General features: G+C 37.3%; 1 protein-coding gene across 2 annotated transcripts in view; it reads left to right on the forward strand.

The window, feature by feature from the left end:
• Aff2 (ALF transcription elongation factor 2) overlaps positions 1-26,789 on the forward strand; it is a 530,318-nt gene that overhangs the window by 358,002 nt on the left and 145,527 nt on the right. For both annotated transcript variants that reach the window (XM_075957146.1, XM_075957147.1), the window contains exons 5-6: positions 20,484-20,520; positions 20,812-20,845. In XM_075957146.1, coding sequence (XP_075813261.1) covers positions 20,484-20,520; positions 20,812-20,845 — 71 coding nt within the window. The remainder of the gene's footprint in view (positions 1-20,483; positions 20,521-20,811; positions 20,846-26,789) is intronic.

The following is a 26,789-nucleotide window of genomic DNA, read 5'->3' on the forward strand; positions in this document are numbered from 1 at the left end:
ACACAGAAAGAGAGAGAGTATCTGTACTACTCTGTGTTTACAATAGCAGTACACAAATCAATCATCGGGTTCCTTACCATGTTTGCAAATAATTGACTTTTTATATTTTTGCTTAATGTTTTTAATGTATGTGGAGTTATTTATCATTGTGGTCATAAATTATATTTCTTTTTTATTTTTTCTTTTATTATTATTAGTGTTATTATTACTTCTTAAATGAAAAATAATGTTGAACATCTTTGTGAGCTTATTTTCCATATGTGCTTTTTAAATATGTCTACTCAAATCATCTGTAAATTAAAAATGATTTGTTTTTTTTACCTTTTGATTAGATCTTGAGTTTTTGTTATATTTCTGGATTATGATATTTTTGTCAGATATGTAATTTGAAAATATTTCTTGATGCAGTCCTTAAAGCGTATGTTTTTGATTTTGATAATATCCACTATATCTTTTGTTTTTTTAATGGGATATGATTTCAAAGTAAAGTCTATTTTTTCATTAATCCCAAGGTTATAATATTGTTCACCACAGCTTTTGTTTCCATATAAGAATTTTGTTTAGGTCACTGATCCATTTGAATCAGTTTTGGTATGTGGCATGAGATTAGTTTTACTATGCTTTCGAACTACACCTCAAATACTTTTTATCTTCTTTCATTGAATTTCTTTTGCTTTGCATTTTGTAAAAAGTTAAATGAGTACACATTTTCCAATTAGTCCATGCCTCAAACTCTTTGTCAGTACCATAATTTCTTGATATGTATAGCTTTAGAGTAAGTCTTAAAATAGAATAACTTGAATCATCATTTTTATTTTAAAGGGTTTAACTAGCTGGTCTTCTTTACCTTTTCACATGAATTATACTGTTTACATTTGTGAAGAATCTAGCTGAAGTATTTGTTGGCATCACAAGACATTCAGGAACCATTTTTCTTATGTCTTTTAAGTTATGAATGCAACTTCTTTGTCATCTCAAGAAAACACTGCTTCACAACAGTACTCCCTAACTTGTAGCTTTTATAATCTTTCTGCCCCTCTTTCTTCTGTGATGGTCGCCAAGACTTGGGAAAAAGGGTGTGCTGCAGATGCCCATTTAGGCCTGAACAATCCTTTGTGGAAGTTCTTTAGCTGCATGTCTTTGTCTTCTATACTAAATAATCTCATCAATCAAAGAGGAAAAATAAACAACTACTCTACCACATTCAGGAGTAAATTTACAACAGCAACATAAATGAATCATTCAGTAAATCCTAGGCCCTGTCCTTGTTCATGCTCTTACTGGATTGCTATGCTTACTTTTTTTATTGCTCTTCTGAATCTTTACATTTTCAAAATATACCTTTGAACTTCATATTTCAACCATTTATGGATTATCAGTTTGATTTAGCTGGAGTTAAAATTGCCCTTACACTTTTCTTAATTAAAGATATGTAAGCACCATAAATATCATTATCATGTATGCTATGTGTGTATAAATATTCATGTGTATGCAAATGTATGTGCAAATACACATGCATGCATGTCTATGCACATGCATGTGAATAACAGAGATTAACATGGAGTGCCATTTGCTCTCAGCCTTGTTTTATTCTCACTGAACCTAGATATCACTGATTTAGCTAGACTGTCTGGCCAGACAGCCCCAAGGATTTTCATGTCTTGGCCCCCTCAGCGCTAGAGTTACAGGGTTAAGGAGGGTGGGGCATTGCCATGAGTGACTTTTTTATGTAGGGACTGAGGATAAAAACTCAGATCCCCATGACTGAAGGGCAAGCACTCTAGGAACCTATCTGCCTCCGCAGTAGCCCTGCATATCTTTAAGACAATGAACGTGTCTGATTTGTAGACAAGGTTCATAACACACTTTGAAGCTTTGCAATTTGTCATATGTGTTGAATTAACCCAGAGCCTAGCCATGTTGATTTTTCTCTGCTACATAATAGTTTCTGTGGGTTACTTGCAAATTTCTTACCAAGTTTATTTTTTTTAAGATTTTTTTATAATGGTTTTCCTTCAGGAGAGCAGAGGAGGCTACATAAGCAAGAGCTACTGGCAAGGGTGCTGTGGTAGGGGTGGGGCTGATGTCTGGTTTAACTGGTAGGAAAGATGTAGGTGGCTATTGTCCAGTATTAAACCACTGGCTGACAACTGGCTGCCAACAAGTGTTAGAAAGTGATTGCAAGCAACAACCTAAACCCCAGCCTGCGAAAGGTTTCTGTATAAGTGGAGATCCCTCCCGCCCAGCGATTCATTTGCCTGCTAGAACATCTCCAGTGAGGGGTTTGATAGCATTTCTTTTGAATCTCCTATTGAGCCCAGAAATAATGAGAGAGCAAAATTACAGCCAGATTATTGCCTGGAAGTCTCTTTCTATGAAAATAGGTATTATTTCTGATCCTGATCCGCCCAAGCAAGCCAGCCTTCGTTTCTTCTAAAAGCAGTTGCCATGAACTCCTCATTACTATATTTTTCTTGATGTGATAAGTGTAAACTACAAGAAAGTTCCCATGTTTGAAAGCTGAAACAGCCTTTACTAATGGAATGATAACACCCGGCAAAGCCTTGGGCTCTGGTTTACAGAAAAAGTACCCTTATTCTCCCCTTGGCCTACAGTTGCTGTTCACTAGTGCCTTCCACGCACAGTCCAACCTGGCTTTCTAAAGAACAGTTCTGTTGCTATATCTCCACAATGCAAGTCTCCAGCAATAGAACAGCAACAAATTCCCTTGGTAATTTATAGAATATGATAATAAATTTCATGCTGCTTTTTTAGGAAAAAAAAGACTGACAAGTTTGTTTGTGCTCTAATTTGAATGATAACTACCAATTTTCATGATCTTACATATATTCTGCTCCCTAATATTCTGCCTACTGCTAGCACAGCTGGATCCCATGCCTAGACCTGCTCTATCCTGATAACTCTTAGAAACCTTGTAGAAAGTATACATTAAATAAATGATATTTGAATGAACAAGATTAGATGTAGATCATTAAATGTACTGCTTGGAGAAAAAAATGCAATGAAGTTATGGCATCTCTTATGTTGATTAGCCTGAATTACACAGAAAGGTGCAACTGGAGAGCAACTCTAAAAGAAGCTTCTCATTTTAGGAGGATATAGAACAGCATTCCACCTGGAAAATAACTGCAAAAGAAAAAGAAGCATGGCCATAACATTATGAAAGACTCGGGATGTGGTTCGAGTCTTTTAAGTGTTAATCATTTAAGTATAGTTTATGACAAAATAATTTGAAACAGAAGAGCTAGATACAGGATAGCGTTATAAAAAAGAGTGGGAGTACTATATTGTCAAACTTGGCTTAAGAATTAAGAAGACAGGTTCAAAGGTAGGACCTAAACCCCGAGAATCTCAGAATCCTCAGATGTTTTTACTGACCACTGAGCAGAAACTGTAACTGGACTTCTATTTGATCCTGATCTGTGTAAAACTAGTTTCCCTAAGGCCAGTTCTTGTATTTCTATCCCTTGAATTTGTGTTACTGTTACCTTTATCACAGACACCAAACAGTTTAGCATTGTACAGTCTTATGGCCTTTCTCAGCAACGTGGGGAGTCTGCTGTTCTGACCAGTTCAACCTAATTTATACAGTCTTTCCGATAAGGACTGAAGTTTACAAGGTCAGCACCTGTTAGAAATGACAAATGTGTCTGCTCCATAAACTATGGCCTCGCTCAGATTGCAGCAGATTTTCACTATGTAGTTTTCTTCTCTTTCACTGCTCTCTATGAGGAGCTTTCTCTGAAGTGTATGAGGATAGGATGTGTGGGAAAATAGTGACCCAAAAGAATTTGTTACAGACGCTGCCAGATGTGGTAGTGCACTCCTCCAATTCCAGCACTCTGAAGGCAGAGGCAGGCAGATCTCTCAGTCAGAAGCCTGTCTGGTCTATAGAGTGAGCTCCAGGACATCCCAGGCCACACAGAGAAACCCTGCCTTGAGAAACCAAATATAAGATAAAACCAAACAAAAAGTTGTACGAACTCTTTACTCCTTGTTTTAAAAGCTCTCATTACATTCATTGTGGTCTGATTGAGCACATGACATAATTCTGTGGCATTGATGATCATGCTTCCCACTTGTAACTTAGAACTAGGGGTTTTTCCTGTATAAACTTGGTTTGGGGGCTTTCAGAATGAAAATAACCTATATGAGCCACACATTTTCTACTCACAGTTGTAAAGCAAGGGATAGTTTTTCCAGATTTCCTGAAACAGTTTCTAGCCCTGAAAAGTTTGAATAAAGCCCAAATTACATATTTACAGAAGTTATTGTCAGGAGTTTAGTAACAAGTTAGTGAAAGCATAAATTTATTTTAACTTTTAAAAGAATTAGTCTTCTTTTGTGTAGTGAATTGTATTTGGTATTGGGCTGTTGTTATGTCATTATTTGGAAGTTGTATTTAATGTAATGGCTGATTTTCTACTTCCTTGTTGCCAGCACGCACAGGAATCAGGGCTCCAATCTCTGGAGGCTGTTGTAAAAGCATTACAAACAGAAGAATGTTCTTCAGTCAAGTGCGGAACAGTGTTTTGACCACTAGAAAGGCTCGGCAGGAATAGCTAGTGATCAAATCCAGGGAATTCTCTGCTTCCACTGTTGTTGGACTTTTCAAGTCAGCCAAATTAAGATGTAAGCTGCCTCGCTGTGAGACAGCAGGCTCTCTTCCTACAGCCTCCCCAAGACTGATTTTTGGAAGAATGATGAATTTCCTCAGCCAATTCAATTGTCTATATTTATATCACACACAGAGACACACAAACACACACCCACACGCATAGTTGCGTACAGAGGGGCAGGAGAGAGGTAGAGACAAATACACAATCAAATATCTGTCTTCTTTTACATATTGTTGACTATACAGAGATGAACAATGTGCAGCTCGATCCCCTGCCCCTTCCTAGAAATCCCCTTTCCATTATTCTCAGTAGTGAACATCCCACCTTAAACAACTGAGTATTCATTCACTGCTTTCTAAGATAGAAAAGTCAGAGGTTGGAGGGCTCACATGATTGGAATTTCTCTCTTAGTCCGAACCAAAATTGTTCCCTAATACCTTTTACTCATAGTGAAACAGAAGGACAGGGAGTCCTGAGTGTGGCAGGAACTCTCCCAGCTCAGATATGTATTTTGCTTGGAGAGATAGTGTCTGACAAAAATCAATGGCCCTCAGAGCCAACCAAGGCTTCTGGCATCTCCGTCTCTTGAAGTTAAATAAGAAATTAAAGGGCAATAGGAGGATGAGTTTAGAAAAGAGTTTTATTATAGGATTACAGACGTGAGTTCAAAAGAAAAAGAGAGAGAGGCTGGTGTAGCAGAACCACCAAGCTGCTACGCTAGTGTCTTTTATGAGACTTATGTCAAAACTGGTGTGAGATATGGGGATATGAATGAGTCAGTCCAGTCAATCCACCTATTAGAGGTTCAGATGACACTCAGTTTCAATCAAGTTCTGCATAGATACCAGTTAAGATTACTCATTTAAGTTTTGTAGAAGAAGAAAGAACATATCAAGAAACTAGATTAGGAATAAGTGTTATTTTCTGATATTACTGGCTTCTGGTCAAGAAAGAACCAAGGGCATTCATAATTTGGGGCCAAGGTAAGACTGCCCACTTTTGAGGTCCTTGTCCTAAAACTGCTTAATCAGTCTCTGTCTCCTGTTCTCCTCATAAAACTCGTCCATAAAGCAGATCCCAAATCTCTTCCTCTGGCAGCCTTCACCTGTCTGACAACACTATTCTGACAGCTTCTAACTGTCCTTCTCTAGAGTATTCCTGTGCTCCTGCTGAAATGGCAGGTCTAGGGTGATTTAATTTCAAAAGGTTGTGTTTTCATAGCACATCCAGCAGAATTATTACCTTCTACGTTGTGGGGATTGTAATTAATGTTACCTAAGATAGGATGGGTTCTTTCAACTCCAAAAACCACTTCCAGTTGAAATTAGGGGATCAACACAAATCTTTATGGGACTATGCCACCAATTACACCCAAATTAGGTAGTCTTTTGCACTTGGTTCATTCACTCTTAATAAAAAACCATCCTATGGGTTTCAGGCCAATGTTTCAATATCACTCCACATCTGATTACTATTGCCCTAATACATTGCCTTTCTACATGCTCTTGCAAATTATTAATTGAATGATATGACTTTTTAAAGTGTAAAACATGGTGGTATTATTATTTGACATTTGTTTTTAGGAAACTGGTCAACTAGATATTGTGTGACTTTCCCTTGGGAGACAAAGATACATTATTTACTTATTGAGAGAATCATCAACAGAACAAAGAAGGTATTCCGTTCTAGTTTAGACTTTTGAACCAATGAGTTTATAGGGATTACTTATAGGAGCATTGACTTCTCAAAAGTAGCTGCATCATTAAGCTATCCCACTCTATCATGGCCTACTCATGGTCAGCTGAAGAGAGATGTGTTCTAGCATCCTCCCCCTTGCGCACACACAGGACCACATGCAGATGGGGCAAGAAGACAGGGTAAATGGAATCTTAGATGACTCTGTCTGGTTCTTTACAAAAATGTTAATTGTGCCATACCGTTACCACAGGTCTAACTGTGAGCTGTTTGTTCTGCTTATTTCTTTGTAATAACAAAGAGCCAGGGTCCTCTGTAGTTCACCTCAATGATTTTGCTTGAGAATGACAATGACATGTCACGCTGGGAGGAAACTGTATACCACACAGAGGACTACCAATGAAAGAACCTTGTGGTACACCTCTGCAGATGTTCCTTCTCAGTTGAACTTGCTTATTTAGAAATTCGTATAGCTTTTTCTAGGCTGGGACATAGTAATATACTTTCCACATTTCTATCCTATTCTGCAAGATATGTATGTGACCTTTGCTTTGCTGTAGCCGAGATATACTATGCCAATACCATCTTCCTACATTTCCTGGAAGGAACCTGTGTCCTGAGTAGTCTCAGTATGCTAACTTTTTATGATGGGGTTATAAAGGCCCTTGAGTGAAGCATGAATAATAAAATATCAAGGTCAGAAATTGGGGTTCAACCTGAAGGTCCGAAAAGCAAAACAGCCGCCACTGGCTCTTACCTCGACCTCAGTCTGTAAATGGCGATCCTGCCTCCTGGAATCTCAGAAGATAGCTGCTTCAGAGAGCTGTCTTCCCCCATCTTATATTCCTCTCTAGGGCTGTGACTAAAGGTGTGTCCAACCATCATTAAAGGCAGGTACTGCCCAATTTCTATGGCAACCAGAGTGGCTCTGGGATTAAACGTGTGTGTCATTGTGGTTACTGGGATTAAAGGTGTATGTTACCATGATCTGGTCTGTAAGCCTGACCAGTGGGACTATTTTACTCTCAGATCTTCAGGCAAGCTTTATTTGTTAAAATACATTTGAAATGTCACTACACTTGAGTCCATTCCTAATCATTTATAATGCATAAACATCTTAAAGATAAAGTTCACTTGTTCTGGAAAATGCAATATATATCCTGGGAATGACCAGAGAAGAAAGAGGCTAGAACCTCTTCTCATGTGCCCTGCCACTCTCTATGAGAAATCTCATGTGGAACAGCCAAGTTCATGGGCACCGAGTAAAATGTTCTCTCCTATAGTCATGATCCTCCCAAACCCTTGACTTTTGGAAAAAGATACACTGGAAAACATGAATTCCTGTTTCTACAGTAGGTGCACAGTAGTGTGGCTGAATTCTGAGGATAAAACATTCTGAGGATAAAACATTCTGAGGAGTGGAGGCCTGGACAGACCACAGCCATCTCATGAACCCCCCCCCCCCCAACCAATGACTAACTGGTCCTTGCCCTTTGTACCTCACAAGCCTGCTCTACTTTTTTCATTCATTTCCTGTGAATAGCTCTAAGAGGCCTATAGATAATATGCTAATGCTTCTGCCTTTCTCTCTCCTATCAGGGATGGGCAGCTTTGCCCAGACCAGTTAGAAACTGATAACAGACTGAGGATTTAGCAATGATTTGGTCTTCATTCACCTGTTCTTCTAAGCTGAATCCTTGGGTGACCACTCTTGTGTATCTGAAAGCCCTGTCCTTTTCACTTTGTAGAACTGTCAGCGTCCATGGATAGAGCCTACGTCATTTATTTTTATGGTAAGGTGTGTCCACTACCATATCTTGTTTTCTATCAGGAGGAAAGGAGCACATTAGCTAAAAATGGAAACGTTCTTGTGTAATGTCAAGATCTCTTTCATATAAACCGGTCATGTGGATTTGGGGCTTTCAGGATTTCAGACCCTCATGTCCCTGCATCCTTAGGCTGTGTTGACTTGTAAGAGTGTGCAATGTCAAAATGTACCTTGTCACTTCTGAGAAATAAACACCCTAGAAAGTAAAAAAGGACAGGTAGACCCACCATTCTAAAGGATGTCAGAGGCTGTACAAGTCATTTATTCTAAATCTTTATGAAAAGAAAGCCTTAACTCAATTCTGTGGGTCTTCTCTACTTCTATCTTAGAATACTAAGTTATTCAAACTTACTACTCTTAATCACAGGATTTTGTAAATGCTTCCAAAATTGTGATAATATTTTTGATATGTCAGTTAAAAGGAAAAGGAGGATGGGTACCCCTTTATCTCATCAGCTCTGAGCAGAGCTTGCATGGCTTGTTATGAAGCACAGATCTGACAGTACATGTCAGCAATATTATAGACAGATTGGGGGGCTGGGACTGAGGAGTTTTGAATGTATACACTACTGCATATTCTCTAAAACTCTCATACATGCTTCTCTCATGGCAGGCTTCTGACATAGCAGAGCAAGTAAAATTAGAGATTAATAACATGGGTAGTTAAAAATAAATCTGGACTCTCCAAGCCAAGGTCTGCATGTTACAAGTTGAAAAACAGACTTGGGGTGGGCAGATGGGCAGTAAACTTCACTAGGATCATTCAGGAAGCTCTTGGTAGGGATCAGATGGGACTTTAGCTCCTTTCATCCTATTTTCGCCTGTTGGGCTCCTGTCTGTAACTAAAAGAGTAATGGAATATAAGCAGTACCACCACAATCTCCTTTTGCTAAAACATCATTTGAAAAATTGTTGTAACTATCTCATAAGTTTTAACTCCTCGAAGGTAAAGAATTTAATGTTTGTTTGTAGTATTAACGTGTTATTTCATTATTTAGTTACTGCGTGAAATGTAATATACATTTCTGAAAATACACGCACACACACACACTATTTTTCCTCTTACAGTCCCACTATGTGTCTTTCATACAATGATTTCCTCCAGCTCCTGTGTTCCTGGAACTATTGCAACAAACTTGAATGTCAAGAAGAATAAGCTTTTTAGGGAAGGAATTTGTAGCATCAATTCTAATTGGTATTAATAATAAAAAAACGGAGTCAGATATTAGTGGTGAAAGCTAGAAGGTCAGAGAAACAGAGAAGTCAGCTACTAATTCTTACTCTACAAAATCCTCAGAATCAAGGGAGCAAGGTTGTGTCTCTATGAATCCTCAGACTGAGTTCTCTCTCTGCTCAGTCATAGCTCTTCCTGTCTCTACCTCCCTAGTGATGGGATTAAAGGTGTGCAACTCCCAAATACTGGTATTAAACCTGTGAGACACCATTGTCTGACTTTCTTTTCTCTTTGAAACTAGATCAATCTAGTATAGCCCAGGGTGACCATGAACTCACAGAGATGCAGCTGCCTCTGTGTCCTTAGTGCTGAGATTAAAGGTGTGTGCCTAAATGGTCTCGTCTCTATGGTTATCTAGTGGCTCACTCCACACTCTGATCCTCAGGCAAGCTTTATTTGTTAAAGCACAGACAAAATATCACCACAATATCTTAACTTCATCATGTCTGTACCAAGGCTTATGACAATACACTAGTTACTTGAAAGGCAAACTCCTCTGACAGCATGGAATACAATTGAGGTTGGGAGAACATTAGATCAGACAACACCATTTCTACCTCTGCTTACAGGGTAGCCAATTTCTATGTCTTAAACTGGGCAAAGCAGAACTACCCACAAATTTTTCAGATTTTTTGGAGTCCCGGTCAATAAGCAAGGTATGATTAATGTGGTAGAAATTTGGGTGTTTTGTGATGTTTTCTGGATGAAACTTTTAATGCTTGAGATGACATTATGATTTGTCTGCCTATAGTCAGAATAGCATAGAATGCTGTATTGCTTGTAAATACATTCTTTCGCAAGTACTAAAAAGTAAAGCATCATTACTTAGATCTTTTTTTTTCATTAACCATCTTCTCTACATTAAAAGGGGGAGGTATACTTACTTTAGTGTGACTTTGGAACTGACCCCTAACTTTCAATTCCAACTAAGCATGAAATTTTAAGTAAACAATCTCATTTCTCAGAACACTGACTACTTTAGGGGTCTAATAGACGTTTGATTACCTGCTCTGTCTCTCTCTCTCCAGGAAGAGCAAAGTAGTCTGGAAGTAAAGAAGAGAGAAGAGATTCTTTAGGGAGGTCCAAGCCAATCTTAAATGCATGCATATGTTTTTTTTTTTTTTTTAAAAAAAAGGATGCTTGGTGTTGAGCACAGCTACTCAGCATTAGCTCCAGTTGCAAAAAAAAAATACATTTTTTTTTTTTCTGAGCAGGTTCTCATTTCTAGGTGCTGAATGGGTAAACAATCAATATATACTTGCATAAGCTTGCATCTGTGTTCTTAATCTCAGGAGTAGTAAGAAGAGAACAATAGATTCATAATTTTCAAGCATTAAAAATGAATAACCGTAGAAGGGAGCTGCGGGCCGCTTCCTGCCACCCAGCTCTCAGCCGCCTGGCTAGTTTATGCCCCGAAATAACAACACAGAAACTGTATTCTTATAAACACTGCTTGGCCCATTATATCTACCCTCTCCTTGGCTAAATCTCATATCTTAGCTAACCCATATTTAGTAATCTGTGTAGCACCAGTCTTACTGGGAAAGATTCAGCATTTCTGACCTGGCGGCTTGCTTCATTGCATCTGCCCTGGAAAGGAGCGGCATGGCATCTGCCTCACTTCCTCTTCCTCCCAGCATTCTGTTCTGTCTATCCACCCACCTATGTTCTGACCTATTGGGCCAATCAGTTTCTTTATTAATTAACCAATGACCTTCCCACATCAAATAACAATGGAAAGTCTGCTGTAACTTGACATGTTACTTGTCTAACTCATTTTGAGACGTGAAGAGATTGCTTTAAAGTTTCTACCAAAGATATCCTTTCAGGAAACTATATTTGAACTACATTGGCCAAATGTGTCTGTGGCAACATAGGCTCAGTAACCTGTTTCATGAAATTTCACATTTTCAAATGCAAAGAATTAGCTCAAATTGAAAATGCCATGCTATATGCACTTTTTGGATTCCAACAAGGCAGCATATTCCATTAGTAATTCAAGATAATATGTTTCATAGCACATGGAGTAAATCCAGAAGAACAACACATGGGTGAAATGGTGTACCTGTGAAATGTAATTTCATTAGTTTCAGTGCCTAAAACACCTTTTAATAGCTCAAAAGCATCCCTGGAAACTGTGCAAAAGGGGGATACAATAAGCCTCTGATTACCCCAGTCGATGAAAAGAGCTAACATTTCTCTCCCAGGACAGGGCTTACAACCCCTTAGTTGACTTTGAAGAAAATATGAACTATTATTTATCTGCTTATTTTCATTTGGCAAATGAAAGTAGTGTGTGTTTGTGTGTGTGTTGTGTGAATTATAGCATAGTGATGTGCAGTATGGAATCTGTACATTGTGGAATAATTAAAACAAGTTAACAAAATAGCCATCATCTCATGTACTAAATTAGCAATATTTTACTAATAACATGTTATTATTCTACACAATGAATTCCACAACTTCTTTCTCCTAACAAAAATGTCATAAACTTTGAGAACACCTTCTCCTTCCTTCTATCTTCTTGCATAATTTAAATGATTATATTTTAGAGACCAGCTGTAATCAGGAAAACCACATACATTTTAAATAGATCAGTGAGTATTGTAAAAACATCAAGTAATTAGAATTCTTTTTGAAATTCTTATCACATCGAGTTACTTTGGGGCAAGTTTTGATGAATACATAAGCAGCACTTGTCATTTGTCATGAATGTTATCAACTGGATACAAATGCTCAAGTCAAAAACACTTGGAAACAGCCTATCTTTTAAGTAGGTTAAGCATCCCTTCTAAATCTTGTGCACATGTTTAATGTACTCACCGCCCCCATTTTAACTAGTGCTGGGGAAAATTCTATCTGTGTCAGTGCTTGTCAGAATAATACTTACAAATTCTGCATCAACAGAGCTGCTGTGAATGAAGCTGTGAAGTATCTCCTTGAATTACAGCTCTTCATACATCAAACGCTCTTTTTGAACTGGTTAATTATAGGAGAAAAAGACATGTTTTAATGCTACCTGAGAGTTCTTACTAATATTACCTTTGAAATGACTAATTACGTTACCTGTAAGAACTGAAAAGAAGACTTATGTAACTTACTCATTAAAAAGATATTTACTAACTTTGATCCTTGTATGTCCTTCCCAATACCATTCTTTATTTCCATCATTACATTGATTTTTATATTTAGTGTTTATATATGAAAATGTTTGGTGAACACTACTCATGCAGACTCCAAATCCGTAATCTCTTTGTTGCTGGAACTGTGACCAAGTTGTTTAATCATCCTTATTTTGGGGGTAAAGCATGTTGGCTATGAGCTCTAAGACTTGAGCAAGATTTGAACAGCACCTCTTTTTCAACGAGTGTTTGAAGAGACTAGAATGTGTGCCTGCTGATAATAGGGGGTTGGGAGACTGTGAAACTTTTTCCATTTGGAGCTCTGAATGTACTAATACATTGTATGACTGGCATGGAAGAACAAAGCCAGAAATGTCAAAGTAACCTTCTCTGTGAATGAAGGAATACTGTTTAGCTGCCTCATCTTTGCAGGAAACAATAACGAGCATGCACAACATCTTGACACTATCTGCTAGGGTGCATCAATAGAAGATGAGTTTCAGGTATCCATATTGAAGCTGGTGAGATGTTAGCCTTCCTGGAGCTATCTTATACCTGAACAGGCTACTGAGAGATAGAAAAGCTATATTCTTCATTCTGGTCACCATGTTTTTATTTTTCTTTCTATTTATTTATTTATTTATTTGTTTGTTTGTTTGTTTGTTTGTTTATTTATTTATTTAAGATTTCTGCCTCCTCCCCGCCACCGCCTCCCATTTCCCTCCCCCTCCCCCAAGCAAGCCCCCCTTCCTCTTCAGCCCAAAGAGCAATCAGGGTTCCCTGCCCTGTGGGAAGTCCAAGGACCACCCACCTCAATCCAGGTCTAGTAAGGTGAGCATCCAAACTGCCTAGGCTCCCACAAAGCCAGTACGTGCAGTAGGATCAAAACCCATTGCCATTGTTCTTGAGTTCTCAGTAGTCCTCATTGTCCGCTATGTTCATCAAGTCCAGTTTTATCCCATGCTTTTCTACATCAGCTTCTAGTCCTTGCTTACCTATACACTAATCCTTACAAACCAAGATACCATACAAGTAGAACCTTTTCCTCTATGGTTACATTGTCAAGCCTTGAGTGTAGTTTCTTTACTAACTTCTAGTAACAATTTGTCATCATCCGTTTTTTTTTTAAATGTGCCTTAAAGTTGTAGATTTTCTCAGATATTATGTAGAAAGAGAGAGACCTTGGAACACTCATCTGTAAATGGGATGTCCCTATCATATCCTTCTCCCCAGGGAGCCCTACAGAGGAGGAGGCAGAAAGAGTGCAACAGCCAGAGGGGATAGACGATACTGGAAGAACAAGGCCCTCTAAATCGACTGAGCAAAGCTCACATTAACTCACAGAGACTGATGTAGCAAGCACAGTACTTGCATGGGTCCATAACAAGTCTTCTGTGTAAATAATATAGCTTTAAGTCTTGTTTTTTAATGGAATGCCTGAGTGTTTTAATGAGTGGGTCTCTGACTGTTGTGTCTTCTCTTGAGCCCTTTTTCTTCTGTTGGTTTGCCTTGTCCAATTTCTATGTAATGTGGGTTTTTTATTTTTGTTTTTATCTTATGAAATTTATCTTATGATATTGTCATGTTGGTTGTTATCTTATAGAAGCCTGTTCTTTTCTAGTGAGAACCAGAAAAGGAGTAGTTACAGAAGGGAGGGGAGGAGCAGGAAGGAGTAGAGGGAGGAGAAAGTGTAATGATCCTACTGCACATACTGGCTTTGTGGAAGCCAGGCAGTTTGGATGCTCACCTTACTAGACCTGGATGGAGGTGGGTGGTCCTTGGACTTCCCACAGGGCAGGGAACCCTGATTGCTCTTCGGGCTGACGAAGGAGGGGGACTTGACCGGGGGAGGTGGAGGGAAATGGGAGGCGGTAGCAGGGAGGAGGCAGAAATCTTTAATAAATAATTAAAATAAATAAATATAAAAAAATCAAAATAAATTGAATAAGAAAAACCCTATTTTTCAATTAAAGGAGGGACTATTCTAATAAAATTTTTAAAAGAATATTTCTTCCTTCTATCCTTCCTTTCTCCATTATGTCATGATCTGTTTATTTGGAAATGATTACTAAAGGCATGAAGTGCACTTACAGTTAGCAATTGTCTTCTGGTTTCTATTGCTGGGAAGAGATATATGATCAAGCAACCCTTAGAAAGACAAACATTTAGTTGGGGCTGCCTTATAGTTCAGAGATTTAGTCCATTATTGCCATGGTGAGAAGCATGGCAGCATGTAGGCAGACATGATGCCGGAGAAGGAACTGAGAGTTCTACATCATGATCAGTGGGTAGCAGAAGGAGACTACCACACAAGCCTACCTATGGCATCTGAAACCACAAAGCCCAGGCCCATAGTTGCTTTCTCCAACAAAGCAACACCTACAACAAGGCCACACTTCCTAATGTTGCCACTCCCTATGAGCCAAACATTTAAACCCAGGAGTCTATGGGGGTTGTACCTATCCAAACCAGCACAGAAATGTAAAAAAACACACTATACACTATCAAGTAAAGACTAAACAATGTGTGCATCTTCAAAGTAAACATAAGGCTCTCAACAGTATATAACCAACTCTTCCTTGCAGAGCTGTGGAAGCAGTCATCATGGAAGGGGCAACATTTAGAGAATAGATAGGACTCTGAGTGGTGGCAAAGGGCACAACAGAACAGTGCTTGCATAAGCCTTGCATGATAACAACAAAAAAGACTGAAGGATGCTGTGACCCATATGGGTATGAGTACCGAAGCGTCTGGATTAGTAGTTTTAGATGGCCAATTAGAGTTAAACTCTGGGGAAGCAAGTTCATTCCTGTGACATGACTGTAGCGGCGTAAACGAATGCAGACAGATTGTAAAAATATATATAGTTTTAATGTAGAAATAGACTTACAGAACCACCGTTCCCTTGGAGACCAGGAAAGCAGCCGGGACAGCTGGGAGCACACTTGCCTAATTTATAGGCAGACATTAGCTCGAGGCGAACACGCCCCCTAAGGGGCGGGACTTATCCCTACACATGACCTGGGAGCAATGCAATTAGTTTAGTCTTATTTATAAAGAAAAAAAAGAACAATCATATTTATCAGATTTTATGCTGATACTTTTGGCAATATCTGTCATTTAAACTCTGTTTCACTAGCCCTATTCCCTTTAAACTGAATCAAAACTAAACAGTAAGCCTCATTGACATTTTTTTCTGGCACCCATGCTCCCAACACCCCATTGGTTACCCTGGGTTTGCCATCCTTTTCTGTAGTCTCAACTCACTGTAAGCACTTCAAATAGAACAAATAATTCAATCCTCACTACAACCCAGACATGCTGGTAATTTGATCATTCGTAACGTACAGAGAAGAAAACTGAGAAGTGTAGTCAATAAATAAGGTGCTTCAGAGCTGCCGTTAATAACTTTGAAAACTAGTTTGGAGATATAGATATTCTGAGACCAGGGGTCAAACTAGCTCTCATTACAGATGCCCTATTTTAAAGTATATCTTCTAAACAGTGGCTGTCTCCAATCAATGTGCCTAAAATGAGTGATTGCCTTTTTTTCTGTGCTTGCACCAGAACTAGGTGATACTACCCTTTGAGAACCTATACCACCCCAAAAAAGCTATGACAGAGCTCATCCAAAAAAGAGAACGACAATCCTAGATGTCTTTAATCTAACTCTTCCATTTGCATGCTTCTTAGTCTTGTTAAAGTTCCTCTAAGCTTCATTTTCCTCATCTATATAAGACTGTCTGTCTGTCTGTATGTTGTAGTAGGAGCCTTGGGCTGCGTTCCTGCCGCCTGCCCCCAGCCACCTGGCTAGCTTATGCCCCAAAATAACAACATGCAAACTGTATTCATTTAAACACTGCTTGGCCCATTAGTTCCAGCCTCTTAATGGCTAATTCTTATATCTTGCCTATCCCATATTTAGTAATCTGTGTAGCACCAGTCTTACCTGGAAAGATTCAGCATGTCTGACCTGGCAGCTTGCTTCATCACGTCTGCCTCAGAGAGGAGAGCTACGGCCTTTCTTCCAAGCATTCTGTTCTGTTTACTCCACCCGCCTATGTTCTAACCTATCAGGCCAAACAGTTTCTTTATTAATTAACCAATGAAATCGACAGATTGATATTTGACACTCCCACATCAGTATGTCTCCTTTCCTCCTCTATGTGTGTGTGATTTTCAAGTCAAGCGACTTATGAATCTGTAAATTTACAAAGACAAACACAATTTAAAATTCTCAGTTTAAGTTTCCTTACCAATCATAAACTTAAATTACCCCATTTCTTATGGAGACTATAAATCCTCTCAAAGAAGGGAATAAACACATGCCAGGTAGAACCAAGAGAGCACCAGTCTCTTTGGGGGAAGTTTGGCATAGGCAAGTGTCTTCTAGAACAACAATGGCATCTTAAAATACTAAATAAAATCAAAAGAAAAATAACACAATATTGTTTGTAATGTGTCTATGAATCAATCATTTTTGGAACAGCCATTTGTGCTATAATGGCAGAGCTGAGCAATGATGACAAAGACCATATGTTTTCAAAACTCAAAAATATGTATTATTTAGCCCTTTAAGAGAAAAGTTAGCTGACCTCTAAAATCCAGATCCCATAGGATTGTCATCCAGGTGATTATTTAAAAGAGCCTTACATGAATTTGTAAATATGGTTTGTTCTTACTATGTACTGGACTATATGGTATTTCTGTGCAAAAAATTACTGAGCTTCATGTCTGGTGACTTTTTTTAATATCACATGCAATAACAATTATTGTATGAACATAGATTTTTTTCAGGACCATGATATATGGTTGTATATCTATGCATGGTGACTTTGGCAGCATATAAAAGTATTTTCTTTATTTGTATATCTTGTATAAAATTATTTATCCATATTAGCATTAAAATCATGTCAAGAATATATAAAATCAATTATACAAAATTGTGGAGTGACTTCATCCTCCTATTTGCTTTATGCATCACTATAATGATGCACTGAAACAACCAAGTGTTTGAGTATAAAGGCCATCTTAAAAACATGTTTACAGAACAAATAAAACGTGTTTTATTCTCCTATTAGATCTTCTTTGATTGACTTTGGAACCTGTGTTTAATTTCCTGATGGTATACAAGTCTAAACTTGCCCTGCATCTAAATCCTTTAGAGAAACAGTAGATAGAAATACTTGTTTAAAATTAAGCTCTAGTGCTCTAGTGACAGACAGAAAAGGGACAGTGGTAAGGAAGTAAATATGAGAAAGGTGCAATGACATATATTTGTATAAAAATATAATGATAAAATCAGTGATCAGTACATACCAGCACAACTTTTAGATGTGTTCCGATATTTTTCCTTTCTTTCTATTAAATTCATTTTTGACAATTTCTTGTATATAGTTCATTGATTGTACTTACTCTCACCAGCTCTCAACTTTCTTACTTTCCATTCACATCTGTCAAAATCCTTCTCCTCCATATAGCTTCTTTTCCTGTCTCATGCCATTTTCATTTGTGATCCAGTGAGCTTAACCAACAACCAATGTGTAGTAACCGTTTTAAGAGCCATTCCTTGGATACTTGTTCATTGTTTGGTTTACAAGTGAAGACAATGACTATCCCTCCCCTAGAGTCCTTCAGTTGTCAGTATTTCAGAAGGTAAGGTAGCATTCCATGACTCCCTCCCCAATCCACAATTGGCTTTTGACAGACCTTTCTAATGCAGGCAACCATAGCTGCTATGAGATTCTGTTTGCAACAGCTGTGTTGTGTCTTGAAGAGAACATTTCACAGTCCTTCTCTCTATCTTCTGACTCCTACAGTATTTCATTCTCTTCTGCAGTGTTCCCTGAACCTTTGAGAGCATGGCATAAACGTCTTGTTTAAGGCTGAATATTCAACTGTCATTCTCAGCATTTGGGCAGCCATTACTCTGTATGCACCTCTACTCATTGCAAATATGAGCTTCCATAATTAAAGATGAGTGGGAGTGGCATTTGTCTATAGGTATAAGCATAAATATTTAAAATGCAGTTTGGTGTTATATTAGTTTAACTAAACAATATTGAGCCCCTCCTTTGGCCAATAACCTTTCTAGCCCATGTGTAACCAGGAACTGCTCATTCATTTCCAGACTTCTCAGACCCAAATAGTCAAACAGAAACTGTATTAATTACAACACTGTTTGGCCTATTGGCTCAGGCTTCTTATTAACTAACTCTCATATCTTAAATTAACCAATTTATATTAATCTGTGTATCATCACAAGGTTGTGGCCTACAGGTAAGGTTTTGGTTGGCATGCCCTTCTCCTTTGGCAGCTACACAGAGTCTCTTTGACTCTGCCTATTCTCTCTATATATCTCTGTTCAGATTTACTACCTGCCTTTACTCTACTAAGCCATTGGCCAAAACAGCTTCTTTATTAATCACTAATAATAAAACATATTCACACCACACAGAGGGGAATCCTACATCACCCATGGATTTTTGTTCAATGTTTATATTAACAAACAAAAATATTTAATATTTCTATTATTTGCAGAAGACTTTGAGCAGTATACTTTACACACAGTCTATTTATGCTCTTTAGCTGAGAGGAATTTTTTACTACTTTTTAATTGTAGTTTTCTAGAGTGACCATCAAGAAGCCAAACCTACTGTGAAAGTACAATAAAATAGACTGAAAACTTCACTTTTAGCTAAAGTGCAACACTGCCATATGGTTCTTTGCTTATTTTTTTAAAGAAAAAAATATGCTGTGATGTTTTTCTTCTCTGTAGTATAAGATTCACCCTAAAGAATACATTACTCCAAGCAATGACTCCGAGAAAGCCAATTTTATATCAACTTTTGTTAAGTGCTATTGATGGAACCTGGGACCTTGGTGCTTTGTTGCATAGCCTTGCCAGTTCTCTACTGAGTCTCCACTACTGTGCATGACCTGATGGATTTGTTACTTTTCTATTGCTATGAGAAAATACCATGACCAAGGCAACTTACAGAAGGAAGGCTCTATTTGGGCTTATGGTTCCAGAGGGATAAAAATCCATCACCATCATGGCAAGGAAGTATGGCAGCAGGCAGGTTTGAATAATGAGAGAGCTCTTATTTCCAACCTTAAAGAGTGAACTAGAATTAGCACATGAACTTGAAACCTCAAAGTACACCCCTGTGATATCCTCCACAAGGTCACACACCTCCTAAACCTACCTGAGCAGCAAAGGTTTCAAGAGTCGGAGACCGTAGGGGACATTCTCTTTCAAATACTTCTGAGCACTACTGTAATGCTTTTGCCTACCAAATTTGTCAAGATCTGCCACACTCTCAGAAAGACTCATAAGTACAAGTCTCGATTTCTCAAAACAGTGAATGAATTTTGTGAAGGGTGCTTTTCAAACAAAGTCTAAATCCTTTAAATAATATAGTCTACTAACATATTTCAAATTACTTCCTATATCTCAACAGACTTGTAATAAAGTTTTATGAACACCTCTGTTGAACTAATTTAAAACTTCTACATTTTAAAAGTGCGGTGTTTTTTACCATGGGAGAAACTTGACATATTTATTAGTTACAATCATGTTTACACTTTTACAAAAACCATGATCATGTGTTTGGTTGAACCAAATACACTTAACTTTTTTAGAGGCATCATTGCCTGGCTAAGTAATAAATTCTCAACTTGAATTGTATACATATGGATCATTTGTTCTCATGTGGGACTCATGTTCAAATAGACATGATCTTTACTGTTAATTATAATTAGATGACATTTTTTATCTTGTGGCAACAGCCTTGGTTAGTAGGTACAAATATAGCTACATACAGAAGTTTAACTAATACAATTGTTAACAGTGATTTCTTATTTGTAAACATTAACAAGATTATATCCTCAGCAATAACAGGCAACTCTCCTCACACTCATATCAATTTAGTAATGTCTCTATTATATGTTTTTTCTTACAGGAATCTCAGCATCTGACTCCAGGATTTACCTTACAAAGTAAGTGATTTTTATTTTTTGTTTTTTTTCAACTCCTTATGCCAGTCACCCATAATCTTAGTTCCCTTACTTTTCCCTCTTTTCTACTTAATGTCATTATAGTATGAAAGAGTGATAATAATGAAAGGTTACCTGGTGATTTGCTATTCTAGTTCCTCTTTTTCATCTATTATTATGGCAGAAGACTGTAAAATTATCTGGGAGGGCTGCACGTTTAGAAAATAATTTAATTCTGAATACTCACTTACAAGAGAAGCATGAACAGTAATTGTTTGTGTCCTTTCTATTCAGAGTGGAGTGATCCGACCAGCAGAGCTTCTACAAAGTCAGTATCATTGAAGTCGTGAGTATTTGGCCTCCCAAAGAAGGACTTTTAGGGCATTTTGGCACGGAATCAACACCAAAATGCTGAGCAACCTCTCCCTTTTGTGGTTTCTTTTTTGAGACTATGAACTTTACTCTCAGTTTCAAGTTAGTGGGGGTTAATCAAATTCTCATTAGCTTAGTATGTTTCAGCTACCATAACATATATACCATAAGCTGAGAAGTTTATCAATAAAAGACACGGATTTCTAAACATTGTAGATTCTAGGAAGTCAGAGGTAAAGTCACCAGTACAAATGGTATCTGCTGAGATAGCTATATTCTCACTATAAATTCATGTCGTAGAAGTGGAAAGAGGTCTCTGAAGTGGCTCTGGTAAAGACACAAATTCCATTCATGAAGGCTCACCTTCATGACAGAATTCTCTCTCTGAAGTCCCACCCTTAGTGCTGTCATTTCCAAGTAAGGACGAGAAATATATATTTTGAGTAGATAGAATCATTTGAACTAAAGTACCTGTGATCAGCAAGAAGAATAAAAATGAATGTGGTTAGTAACCAGCTCTCTAATAATGTAGACACACTTAGGGCCAATACCTAAAAACAACTGTGACTCCAGTGAAAAAAATCTAGGTATTACTTTCCACCATTTTGATGAGGCATTGAGCTTCATGTAACTATAGCTAAGCAACAGCCAGTTGGAAATCCTAAGGGCAACGAATGGATGTGAAAAAGCATGTGGCTTGATCTAGCCAGTTAGTCCAATACCCCACTGATTGCAGGTCATCTGTCATCTGTGCATTGCAGCCAGACAAGGACAGTCAGAAAGATGAGAGAAGGATGCTATGGAACCAGATCAAAGTTTAAAAGTCAGAGTTCTGCAATTCACTCTGCACTGTCTTCATTTTTTAATATCAGCAAAAGGAGGGCTTTATAAAAACCAATTTCCTCTGGTTAACTAATATAGAATTTTTTTTAAAATATCCATTTGCCCAAGAGCTTATCAGTGGAGTATTTCTATCATAACTTCTTTCTTTCCTAATAATAGAAAATGGAAATAAATTATGTACTTGAAATTTTTGAAAATGAAATAATTTATGACACACAAGTGGCCTTATGACACACTTGAAGGGAATTGCTCACCTTTTGGAAGATCATGAATAATTGCATAAAACAGCTAGGAATGACCTCAAATACACTGAGACACCAGCATAGTCAATAGTGTTTCCATTCCATATTCTCATTCAGTGTAGTAATTTAATCTCAAAGCACTGACCTGATCACCCGTTCTTTTTGTTTTGTTTTATTTTTTTTTTGTTTTGTCTTTGGAAGTGACCTGTACCTTGTAATTAAAATCTCAACTTTAACAACCAAGAGTCCTCAATTTTAAAGCACAAGACAAAACAAGGAACAGGAATAATAAAGCCATGTTTTTGATGTGATGGTCACATTAATGGTAATGAATAAATAAAAACCTTTTCTGATATTGTACATTTCATCTTTTCCATTAATCACATGAACTGCTCTTTTTCTTCAGAATGAATGAACCTTAGATCTTACTTTCAAATTGGCACTCCTATATTATCATTTTCCTACTAAAAATAATAAGATACAAAAGAACACATTTAAGGAGTCAATGTAAGCTTGCAAACAAGGAATAGTATAAACTTGTATTTTAATGGCAAAATGAACTTACTCCTAAGGGATGTACATTAGAATTCCATAGTGAAATGTTACTTACCAAATATGTTGTATATTAAAATGTTTTAATAGTCTAAACCTAACACAGGGCAACTCACCAAGAGTTGCTTAGGATTGGAGGCTGCAGTTCTGAGAACAGCATTTTACTGCATAGGGTATAGTATAGATGGTGAGACTAAAATTCTCTGTAAAAAGAATCAGAAAGACCTGAGGGTACTAAGTCCATTTTATGAATAAACCTCTTCTAAGTATTGTCCATCACATTGTAATTGGAATACTTCCATTCTTTTGGCAAGATATGGATTTAAAACAAGAAAGGTCATAGTTGTAATAAAAAGTATTTTTATTTTAGCTTTCAAACACAGTCATTATTATTATTTTTCATATTTTATTGCAGTATATGTTTAAGCCAACTTCTAGGATTTTACATTTGGCAGGGTAATCCTGAAGGTGATTAAGAACATTCTGAGTGTAGAGCAACTGCCAATATTTGGAACTCGGTAAGAAATAACTCCCAAGACAGGCAGGCTTGAAGATATGCCTACTCATGGCCAGCAAATATCTAAGGCAGACCACCTACTGCTTAGTACAGTGGAGAGAGATTAGAGCCTTGGAAAACAGAATCCCTTAATTACTGAGATCATCTATTCATTTTGCTCGGCTTGGTTTGCTTTGCCTGCTTGACAAGATGTAGATATTCCATTCAAGTGTGAATTGTTTATAAGATTTGCACCCATGGGCACCAAGCCTGTGATCATATACCTCAATGGCTCTGAGTTTTGGCTTGTGACTATCCAGACTCCATATTTGTACTTGACATTTGCTGCTCTTTCTATGGGAAAGCTTCAACACTTAACTGACCTTCTAGAGAGTGGGTATTTTCCCATTCATTTGCTCTACTTTGTTGACATATAGTACTTCTATCAGCTCATGATAAGTAAAGAAAATCTGACTGGGTGAATTTAGAAGGCTCTGCTGCTACCACAATCATGGAATTTGAGGGAAAACATTGAATGTAAAATATGTAAGTTTAAGACAGTGTAATTTATCTTTACTTGAAGGTAAATAGAGTCCCTTAAATGAAATTAAGCAACTTAATGAGTAAATGTATATACAAATATGAATACCTCCACAAAAGCTTGTTAGATCCCAAATATAAACATACTCTTCAGTAATTAAACAACATAAAAGTGTGTTTAACTTTAATCCATAATACTTTCTAGAGGATTGAAGTCTCAGCAGTCAGCCGCCCCCACTGCAAGTCCTCAGTCTCTGTGAGTCTCTTATTATAATTGCTAAAATGTCCTTACTCAAATCTTTTAAATACAATAGTTTCTAATCTCCTTCATAATCGGCTTGTGTTCCTCAAACAGGGAAAAGCTTAAGTGTTAGAAGGTCAAGTTATTTTTCTCAAAAATACAGAGTTGTATATTTGAGCACAAACATCATATCCATTCTGTATTTATTACTTACTTGATTCAGATATACTACTTCGTTGACTCTCAAGGAACCCATTAAAGGCCAATAGAGAAAACAAAACTTGGATTTTTTTTTTGCATGGCTTCATCAAACTGATCTAATATAATCATCAAGTACTTGCCACTACAGCATTCTTATTAGCCTATTTATATTTGGGTTTGGTTAGGCATTTAGAAACAACAACAGTAACAACAACAGATGAGATGTATTTAGTTACCCCGAGAAGAATTCTAGATAACTTCCATGAACCCAAATGTGTTCATTCAGTTAGCCTTTGAACACAGTTGTTTTGTGAGCACTGTTGAGAAGATTGCAACTCTAGATATTAAGTTCCTTTGTCAAACTTGGTTATTAGCATTTGGACTTTGTTCAATTGGAAACCATCCAGAACCCCTCTTATCCAAGCAACTCTGTGTTTTAAGGCATACTATTGAGAGTGTCTGGATAGTTTCCATACAAGCCCCAATATAAAGTCAGATGTAATCATCATGCTTTTTTTCCCTGCCATAAAACCAATACCTCTACTTATAATGTTGACTATGTGTTTGAAAACAATCATAAATTCAGAAAAATGATGACAAGCTATTTGAAGTCAGACTTACTGTGTCCAGCAACAGTTTCCATATGTGTAGTTAACATGTTTGTTGTATGAACAAATGCATGCATGAAATTCTAGGTAGTAGGAAAGGAAGCTATGCTCTTATATGAAGGGCAGAAACCTCAAATAATGTCCATTGTGCTTTTGAGCATACCTGTCCTAATGATCTTATCAGTCATCCTGAAGCTATATTAAATACAGTCTATCCCTAAAGCTTCTGCAGTCCACTTGGAAGATAAATTATCCATGCACCTCTATCTTAACATCACATTTTGGCTACAAAGGATTATTCAAGTAACTGTTCTTCAGTTAAAATAGTTTCAATGCAGACTATGAGCCTTGTGTGTTTAAATATTCCTCATTTCCTACAAGACTATTCTTTTACATGCACTCTGATGGGTTCAGGAATTAGATACAAATGTGACCTTTTGTTCAGGCTTGTTGGTACATGCCTATAATCCCAGAACTTGGGGCATGAATACAAGAGGATCAAGTGTTTGAGGTTTAAGGCCAGCCGGGGTCAAATGAGACTCTGTCAAAAAGAAAAATTAGAGAAATAAAGGAGAGGAAGATGTTGGAAGAGGAGAGAGAGGGGATATTAGTCTTTTTGTATCCTGATACAAACCTTGATTTGTAGAGCTGGTTGGTAAGGATGGATCCCACAAGAAATTATACCTCTCTGCTTTGTAAGATACAAAACTGGTAAAAATTGCTTTATTTAACTCAACTATCATCATCCCTAAATTGTCTCTAAATGTTAGGAGAATTCATTACCATGGAGAACAGGAAGCTTATGAGAATGTGTTTTTCAGAATGCTATAATCAATAGAAAGAAAGCATTATTTTTAGATGAATTTTCACCAATTTAACAACAAAAAATCCTCACATTCATTATAGGCATGGCCATCCTTCTGCCAAAACTTTCATCATGGAAAATGTTTCCTTTGAGAATTTTATTTGAGATTTATGAACTGCTCTGCTTTATTGCACAGCAATAACCCACATTTTCAAGCTATTTCAGATATTGTTTTGTAAGTAGATTGTTTGGTCTGCTACTTGGATGCAATTTGGTAGCAAAATGGCTATGTGGTATAGCAGAAAAGTGGTTTCTTCATCAGATTAATCCTTAATCAAAATATAGGATATGATACTTGAAATTCAGAAATGCTAATAATCACTTTGAGTTAACTCAACAACTTAATTTCCTGAAAAATCTAGTAATTGTAGTAACTTTCAGTAGTTACAGTCATTCTGATTTTTTGAAATAAAAAAATCATGCCAACACTTGCTTTTAACCTGTCTTGTATGCCCCGTGTCTCACATCCTGCCAACTTTTCCAAAGGACTTAATATATTTTTGGATGTTCTCCACTGCATCAGTACAACCACCTGGGAGCAGAGAAAACAAAATTTGGCAGTCTGTTCAAGCTGTGAATTAAAGGTAATTCACAGTTTGAAATGAAGCAGCATGAGGTCCTTAAGAAGAGTAATCAGACATCAAGAGAATTTTATATTGAGGGTTGTATATTGTCTAATGTTTCAACAAGCAATATCAGCATTTGCAAGGATCATATCAAGCATGCTGAAGCTGTTGTAGTTTGATGGTGCCAGGACTGAGACCTGGAGCTCCTTTAAGAGGAGTTGGAGCTTTCTACATTCACCATCACATCTTTTTACTTACCTAATGTAGTTAAAAATCATGTTTTATTTTTGTGCTGTGGCTCATAGGTCCAAAACTCTTAGCAGTCAAACATTTTAGATGGATTTTAAGGCATCTATACGGTTTTAAAAAAATGTTTTCCTCTCTCTCTTTGGGAAAAATTGGGTACCTCTTCTATTTGATTTGTATCCATATCTAAATTGACTGATTGATTGGTTGATTGATGGATCCTTCCATCCATCCATCCATTAAGGTTTTCATTTCTCTTAACAAGTATGTGTTCAGTACCTACTATGTGTGAATCACTGGGTCAGACACACTAGCTCAGGGTAAATACTGCCCATCGTTCTCTCAAGGAGCTCACAGTCTTAGTAAAATTAGAAATCAGTAACTCAAATAATTCATTCTTACAGAGCATCTTATATGTACCAGGCCTTTCCAGTCACTCGTTCTATGTACAATCAGCCTATGCTGTTGTTTATTATTACAAAAGCAAAAGCCAAAGCTCA

This window comes from Microtus pennsylvanicus, chromosome X (assembly GCF_037038515.1).
Source record: "Microtus pennsylvanicus isolate mMicPen1 chromosome X, mMicPen1.hap1, whole genome shotgun sequence".
Taxonomy (NCBI): domain Eukaryota; kingdom Metazoa; phylum Chordata; class Mammalia; order Rodentia; family Cricetidae; genus Microtus; species Microtus pennsylvanicus.